This window comes from Blennius ocellaris (genome assembly GCF_963422515.1).
Source record: "Blennius ocellaris genome assembly, chromosome: 6".
Classification (NCBI taxonomy): domain Eukaryota; kingdom Metazoa; phylum Chordata; class Actinopteri; order Blenniiformes; family Blenniidae; genus Blennius; species Blennius ocellaris.
The window spans coordinates 17,256,438-17,265,073 of record NC_137655.1 but is presented as its reverse complement, the minus strand read 5'-3'; the positions used below and the strand labels follow the sequence as shown (position 1 = coordinate 17,265,073).

The window sequence follows — 8,636 nt, the reverse complement described above, 5'->3', positions numbered from 1 at the left end:
TTATTATTATATATAGATTTCTTTTTACTTATGATGGTATGGTTAATTAAATTAAATTAAATTAAATTAAATTAAATTAAATTAAATTAAATTTTGTTGTTTTCTTCTGTAGATTTGTTTATGTTTGATTGAAAAAAGAAAAACTACATGGGACAAATAATTCAGTGAGTGTACAGAATCCATTACTTCCACCCTTATAGTTTTTTTTAATAACATTTATAAATTTAGTTTATATTCTGTTTTTATTTTATACATTTCTAATACAAATTTAATAATTGCCATGATATATTTTGCATTAACGCTTCTTTTTTTTTTTTCCCTGATCGCATGTTGTGGACGGTGCAGTTCCAGCTGCGGCCTGCAGATGGTGGTGTTGCTCCTCGGTGTGTCAGGGTGGAAGGTGGAGGTGCTGCACCTCCTTCATTGTCTGACTGAAGGCACCGGCAGTGGCTCCGCCGCCCGCTCCGATGTAATCCCTCTCTCTCTCCCGATCACTCGCTCAGTCGTCCGCCATGGCGACCGCAGGAAGACGCTGCCTCCCCGGTGCGAGCCGCCTGTAAAAACTCCAACGGGACTCATTTCTCTCGCCCACGCCGGCTGGACGTGGACGTAAACCCCCCCACCCACCACCACTGCTTCCACTGGGAAACACTTCGGCGTGGACGAGCCTGCGTTTTGGTGAGTCTCGGTCAGATTCTCTCAGCCAGTGTTGCTGCTCTTAAGGGAAGTGATTCAACTTGTTTGAGGAGATTAGGGTTAAGTCTCGGGACTGCCTCTCCCCGTGTTTGCATTGTGATCCCGTGGATTCCTCTCCAGGGGAAGAACTCTCGTCGTGCGTGACAGTGCGGGTTTGCAGGCAGTCAGAGGTCTTTTTTTCTTCTTCTTCTCCCACCTCGTCCTGCAGTGTGTGGCTTTGCTTTGCACAGAAAAAAAAAATACCTCAACTGTGTGGATGTGTGTGCAGGATCTGCAGTCAATGCAGATCCATGCCCTTCTGTCACATTAAAATTATGAAAATGTCTTTCTTTCTTTCCTTTTTTTTTTTCTTTTCTTGGTAATGCCACTTGAGTTTGCAGAGAGCGTGTCCAGGTGAGTCCAGGCGGTGCATTAATGTCACATCTACTGTACCGGCTGATAATGTCCTGAGGATTACTCCAGTCTGCTCTATTAACCTACATTGCATTTATGGTGTGAACACACTACCAGGCCGAGTGAGGAGGGGAAGACCTCAAAGAGAGCTGGATCTCACCATTTTCTGCCTTTTTCATTCATCCTACCCATGCAACGGATCTGGTTACAGCATGCATTGATCCTATTGTGTGTGATTGTGTGTGTGTCAGTCTTTTCACTTGATGAATACATGTCAGGTTGCCAGTAATAAAGTGGGAACTTAAAGAAATGTATGCACTGCCAGCCACACCCAGGTATCAGTGACTGTTGCAGAACAGAGGAAATTGAGCTCCCTCTCTCTCTTTTTTTCTTTTTCTTTTATTGTTGAGGAGCTTCTCACAGGTAGACAGCTGGTCTTATCTGCCACAGCCTCTGGCCATTCAGCTGTCGCTAAAGGATTCCAGCTGTGCCCTGGTGGACTTCACTGAGGGGCCCCTTGTGTGCCCGAGCACACAGTGGAGCCACTGTTGGAACCCGGCGCGGCGCGAAAGCCAGCAGTCACAGCTCCACATTACACACTTGTGGGGAATTTCAAGCAAACAAGTTCAAAGTCAGGGCGGTTTACCTTGAGAAACACTTGGGCGATCTGTAAACGTCCTTATGGGTTTTTGGGTGCTGGGGGACTGGGCTTGTTGTCACACTTGGGCCCCCCCCCCCCCCCGGTAACAATCTGCCATCTGTACAGCCGGCTGGCTATGAGTTACCTATTGAGAGCAGCACACGGATCTGGACCCACAACTGGTTGATTCATGGCGCCGAAGGGGTGGGACGCCTATGTGTTGGCTGAAAATAATCACTGTCTACTCTTTCACTGGCCTCTGTTTTCTCCGGCACTTTGTTTGAACAGTGTCTGGTTACGTGGCACGCATGTGCAAGTCATGCGAGCCACAAATTTTACAGACTCGACATGAGACACTTGCCAACAATTAAGGCGAGGGCCAATGAGTGATGACGGCGTTGGGATCAAGTGTCCCAAACGACCGGGGCTCCCATTGAGAAGTGTGCCCGTTTCCATTCACGCCCCCACCGGTGATGGTGTAAGGTCTGGTTTTCATCAGCCCGTGGGAGTGTTGCACTTGAGCTGGAAACATCTCACACCCCCGGCCCTGTGTTGACAGTGCACAGACCTGCAAATAATGCAAACGTGCTACGTAAACTAACTTGTCCCAAGTTCGGTGGCATTTTATCCACGGTGAGCATCTGCCCTTAATATAATAATATAAATACATTCAGGCAGCAGCGGAAAACTGAAGCTGGCAGTATGTATTCCTTGATTTTCTTCGTTTAGCCTTCGAAGCATTTTCTGTCATCCATACTGAGATTGTCCATCAGTCACTTGAATGAATCTGACAAGAAAACAAGCTGCACATACAGGCGTCGTTAACACACTTGGCACATGGTGAGAATGTCTCCAGTTTGCATGGGTGGGTTTCCTCTGATGTCCTCACAGTGTGAAAACATACATTTGAAGGGCAAATGGATGATCTGTGTGACTGTCTTTGCCACGTTATGGACTGAAGATTATTATTGTAGATTTGTAGATCGTCTTTTCACACATTACCTACAGCCTGTAAGCATCTGACTGCAAAACTTTGTGTTCCTGTCGCCAGCATCAGGTGGACTGTCGTCAGACCCTCTGTCCTTGGCCTATATTCTTCCCTCACTCTCGCTGGATTGCATTATCCTCTCCGTTGAAATGCCTTATTCAGCTTTCAGCTGAAACTTGGCAGCGGTCGCTCACCTCTGCGGCGGCTGAACAACTGCCCACTGGCCTCAGCGCTCCGCCGAGCCACTCGGCCAGGTCTCAGGATGACTTCAGCCCGCAGGAATGTGCAATGAAGAGAGAATTAAGCAGGACGGCAGGGCCGTGGGGGATCCGGCTGTGGATACACTTGGCGTGGTGTTGTGCAGAAGGGTTGGGGGGGTGAGGGGCGTCGCCCTGGAACAAATGAGTGTGCCTTTTTTTTTTTTTTTTGTCCAGACACAGATTCACAAAACTCCATCTGGGGGAGAAACACCAGCTGAGTGACACTGCAGATTATTCCAGGTCCTGCACCTCGGCTTAGGGTGTCAGATGGGATATCCTCCGTGACCTGGAGTGCGAGGACAGTTGGTCACCTGATAAACATTACAGTCGTCTCATTGAACTCAATGACATGGTCATATTTTGCATTTTGACTATTGATGGCGAGTCGTCTTAGTCTCCATTAATTGAATTACTTTACTTTTTAAACCTGAGTTTATTTGCATGAAATCCTTCGAGTGTACTATCTATTCATTAATATTCAATCATCCACATATCACCTTGTTTTATTTTGTGATCCATTTTCTTAATCAGCGTTAGTTGTGTCGTAGGTCTGAACCTCGCCGAAGTCACAGAATTTTCAGTTTTCTTTTGTCCCGGAGGAGTACACGTTGCCTCGACGTTGCCTGTACACGACATTGTGCAGGAATCCAAGGAGTCCAGAGATGATGGCCATCAGCAATGTGCTCCGAGAGAATGCGCTGCCAACATTTAATTTTTAAAGTCCAGAATAGCTTTCTACCTTGTTCCTGAAACTATTTCAATCATTCATGGATTCTGCTTCTGCATTCCTAGAATGTTACTGCCCTCTTAGGATTCAATTTAAATAATTCAGATGCTGAGCAGTTTGCACATTCCTGCACAAGCTATTTTATACATCACATCTATAGCTTATCCATCAAGTGTTTGCTTCCCTATTTCCATCGTTTCCATTACTTTTATGATATATTGGAATAAGTTGAATTTGTTAGTTGAAATCATACACCAGAAGGCGTATAACTGGTTGGTTTGTCTTGTGTTAGGAATCACTGTTATACAAGTTAATTTATCCTAAAAAGCAGAATAATGATTTTTCTTTTTTTTCACTGTGACAACTTGATTAAATTGTCATTTTTGTACGACCCTTTATCCTGCTTTCTCTACAATCATCACTCATTCAGCTCACGTTTCCTGCAGCGAGTGTTTAACTTGCTGCCCGGGCAATCACAGAAATCCCACGAACACCTACCTTTCTGGGCCTATAGCTCTCTAATGCCTCGTTTTAACGATTTTGCGACTTCCTGAATCAATTGCCATTGTATCGACTGTTTGATTTTACACCCTGGCTTCATGATTCATTTTGTCAAATCAAATTAGGTCTGCTTGATTTGTGCGCGGAAATCAAGAAACCTGCCTGGGTCTCTGCCTTTCTTTTAAACTGTAAATAGGACTCCCACAGGCAACAATTATCTGCCATTAGGAGCGAGTGCAAATACTGCGTTTGCAATTAGTCTGTTAGTGTGACACGGAGGGTTGTGCAGCCTGTCCTCCGGGTCCTGCTGCGGCCATTGATTGCACCGCGGTGCACATGCGCGGTTGTTGTGCGAAGAAAAGACTTGGATGCATTTTTTTGCAACTTTTACGAGGTGTTTTTTGTACCGGTGACTGAGGGCGGAAAAATGCTTTTGTGTCTACTGACTTTTGTGTCTTGGCTGCGGTGCAGGCCGAGCAGTGAGCAGTGCAGAGCAACCATGGCGGAGCCGGACCCAGAGCCGACGTCCTCTGGAGCGGGCCGGCGCCTCGGGGCCCCAGAGACGCTTGGCATCAGCACACTGGACCCCGGTCACAGACCCCCGGCCATGCCCCCCGGACGGCACGTCACCATCAGGGTCCGCATGCTGGACGACACGGAGGAGCTGTTTGACATCTCGGTGAGTCGCCGTTTCGTTCCTACCCGGTCGTGCTCCTTGACGGGAATACTAATGTGGGAAACGGGACTCTCATTATTGCACCGGAGCCAAGAAGCATTTCCCATTTTTATTGTAGCAGCAGTGGTCTGGTAACAGGTTGGCATGGCAACTGCATGTTGAATGCATGGATGAAACGGGAGGGATCATTTTTGTGATGTCAGGACTCGTCCAATTTATTCTGGTATTTAATTTGTCTTCAATGTTTCCCAAGCCCCTGTACCATCTCCAATCTCCATTACAACACATTTATTCTTCCTCTGTGACCTTTTCATAGTCTTTAAGGTATTGTTTGGAAACCACAGACACACTGAGTCTATTTTCTACAATAGTGTGTGAATACTACCAGTGTTTTCTTCGACAGTGAAGAGGAAGCCAACAAAAATACACACAACTGACGTTATGCTTGTTTTTTTTTTTTCTCCATTATTTTAGAGCTATCATTTGGATTCCATTCATGATTTCAGGATTTAGAGGATTAACATTCTCATCACACCAATCTAAAGTTAGACACTTAAGTCTAAGCTCTTTGTGCAGATTATGTGAATGTTGAGCTAAAATTAGATGCTCATTGTGAATTATTTGCTCAAAATAGAGCTTAGGAGTTTGCAAAAGAAAAAAAAAAAAGAAAACAACCTGGAATACTGAACATGGGGACTTGAAAGCAATAAGCTTTTCAGATGTCAATCCCACTTCAGTGAAGTCAATCAGCCTTCTAATTCATGCTGAAAATATTCCTCAATAGTGCTATTAGTTACTGTTTAACCCTTCACTTCCTGTCCTGTCCGCACTGACAGGGTTTGGCATGGATGCATCCCTTAACAATAGTAACTCTGAGACATTTATGATATCTAAAACATTCCAAAACTAAATGAAAGGTTGGAAATAGAACTTTGCACTTTGGCCACTCAGACATGAGCAGTACAACCATTTAAGCATAACCATGTTTATTCACTCCCTGGGATTGAAAGTTGAAGTAATCTTGGAAAAAGGGGCACGGCCACTCACTTTTTGCTAGTTTTTTGACAATTCTACAGCCCTCGTCATGCGAGGGTTCATGTTATAATTGATCCAGGAAATAACTTTGCTTTGAAGAGGAAGACCCCTTGCTGGTTCTAGTGTTTGTTTGTTTTTTTCTGTGTAGGAGGAGGCATGTTTTTTCCCCCCCTAGTTTCCCCTGAGAATCTCTTATTAGAAGTTTATTTAATGGCAGCAACATGGAGTTGGGTCAGTGAAAACCCCGTCGTTTGTCTTCGGACAAAATAGAAGAACGAGCTGCAAACCACAAGTGTCCCCAGCCCAAAACGAGATGAGTAGATGGAGAAAAGTGTAGAGCGGCGATGACGGGAAGCAGATACGGCTGCCGTCAGAGGACCTAGTTAATGCATGTGAATGGTGCTTTGCTCTAAAGCTGCTGAGCTTTACTGACGGCGACAGAGTGCGCAGTGCGAGCTGGACGTGTCCTTCTGGCTCCTTTCCCAAGGCAGTATGGGTAAACGCTGTCCCTCAGGCTCTCCCTGTGCATGACTGCTAATCTCTCTAGTGGTATCATGTGTTGTGCTTAATACTTGAGGCTCGCAAGATTCTCACGGTTAAATCCTTTTTAATTGTTCTCATCTGAACCACATTTTTTTGGTTGTGTACCTAAGGTTAGGTGAGGCATTAAAGCCTTGCGATTGTTTGAATAGAGGAGCTCTTCAGACTCTGCTCTCTTAAAGTGGCCTTCTGCGCTGTGTCTCAGCTTGACTTGGGTCTTTTCTAATGCTGGGACATTGAATTTACCAACGCTGCCCCTTTTTTCAAAATTGATTATCACCCAGGCAGAGATGCCAGAGCAGGTGAGGACAAGGTTTTATTCAGCCTGTTTTTGAGCCTCATAATCTTTAAAAACCTGTAGTGAAGCTCTGCTCTCCAAGGTAATATCGCCCTCCGAATTTAGTCGGCTCACATTAAGTTTTTATGGAGTCATAGCATCCCAAAGCAGTGCTTAACCAATGTCTCTTCCAAAGAATACAGTACACACCGACACTTTAGTTTTTGTGACATGAAACATGGCACATGAGACGGCAGCTTTGGTTTAGTATCTTCTTCACAGTCTGAATCATCCTCTTGCTTCTACTTCCTGTCAGTTTGATGCACCCATGCAGAGATTACAAAACACTCTCCCTCTTTCTCTCCACTACAGTTAGATTTTGGACGTTGTGTGAACAGCTGTTGTACAGCAATAACATACACCTATACTCTGCTTTTTTCCCCCACTGGTCCTCAGAAGAGGATCTGGAAAAGCTGAAATGGTGTGGATGGTTTAGCAACACCTTTTCTCACAGTGGCAGGCACGTCAGGCTTACAAATAAAAATAAAAAAAGTAGCTGAAGATGGACAAAAGGCACCAGACAGCTTGTATTCATGCTCAATTTAACACACAATATATCTTCTATCAAGTCAGCAATTGAGATAAGCATCTCAGTGGGTTGGATATTGTTTTTCGCCTGCAGGTATCATAGGAGTAAAGGAGGGTGGGAAGATGTTCAGTATCGGAAACGTTTTCTTCTATTTTATTGCACACTGGAAGACGCTAAAGGCAAAATGAGGCTTGTTTCATTAAAAAAAAAAAAAAAAAAGACCTCAGATGGTGATGACAAATCCCATATTGAATGTGGGGACTGTATACATGTCACAGGATTGTGCTTTGGCAAGAGCGTCTCTTGGATTGAGTGGGTTTATCTCGGCAGTAACTCCATGTTGTTCCAGTCGGTTACATCCCAAGAATCCCAGCTTTTTTTGATGCGGACGCATAAGACGTACGTCAGCTTGGTTCACATCCTTCCATCGCCGATGTTAATGTCTTCCCTACAGCATGGAGTGGAGCTAACCACATGGTGTACAAAACACGTTTGTCAAGCAATTATCTCGTCTGTTATTTCGCAACACGAACACATGGCACATTTCAAAGAGTGGCAGTTCATTTCGGGCGATTTCGTCGTGACTCAAGGCGGGGATTCTCCGTACTTGTCTCTTTAAAGAAACATCAAACGTCCAACCGCTCCCCGTTACTGACACCCAAAGGCTTCGGTTCCTGTGTCCTGTGCTTGAGAGGGTTACGTTTTCCACCTCAGCAGGCAGAGTATCAGATGGTTGAGAAACAAAAAAGGGGCCATCGAGCCATCTCGTGGGTCACGTACCATGCTGTGGCCTACTTAGCACTCTGGCTGTGAACACACTTGTGTTGATGCTGATGATGCCTGACCTCAAAAACCTGGACAAATGGGTGGCTGGCACCGTTTATGTAAATCATGCTTGAGTCAAGTATTGGTTCAGTCCAACACTTAACAAAACAAACAAAAAAATTTTTTTTTTATATATATATATGTGTGTGTGTATAGATATCTGACAGTGATTTTTCTCAGGGTGTCTCTTGGTGTCGTCGGTCTTTTCGCTTCTGCGAAGTTCAATCGAGCAGGAAATCCGGTCTGCAGCCTTCAGTCTGCCCCGTCTTCCTCAGGCTACCACACTGTCTGCGCTGAAGTTTTGATGCTTATGTTTCCTGAAGGCGGGTGGAGGCGACGCAGAAGTTGCCAGTGCAGATGCTGATTGTAGCCTGGATTTCGGGGTTGGGAGGTGGGGGATGGGACGCTGAAGGCAGAGCAGTGGGGGAAGAGTCATACTCATTCCTATGAATGGAGGAGCCAGTCAGGCTCCGTTTGCCAAATCTCACA

At 45.2% G+C, this 8,636-nt stretch overlaps 1 protein-coding gene across 2 annotated transcripts in view; it reads left to right on the top strand.

Annotated features, from left to right (window-relative positions):
- The first annotated feature begins 563 nt into the window (after positions 1–563).
- LOC308131709 (FERM, ARHGEF and pleckstrin domain-containing protein 1-like) overlaps positions 564–8,636 on the top strand; it is a 54,196-nt gene continuing 46,123 nt past the window's right edge. For both annotated transcript variants that reach the window (XM_080498537.1, XM_080498538.1), the window contains exons 1-2: positions 564–678; positions 4,677–4,884. In XM_080498537.1, the coding sequence (XP_080354663.1) occupies positions 4,705–4,884 (180 nt within the window). In that variant the 5' untranslated portion in view covers positions 564–678; positions 4,677–4,704. The remainder of the gene's footprint in view (positions 679–4,676; positions 4,885–8,636) is intronic.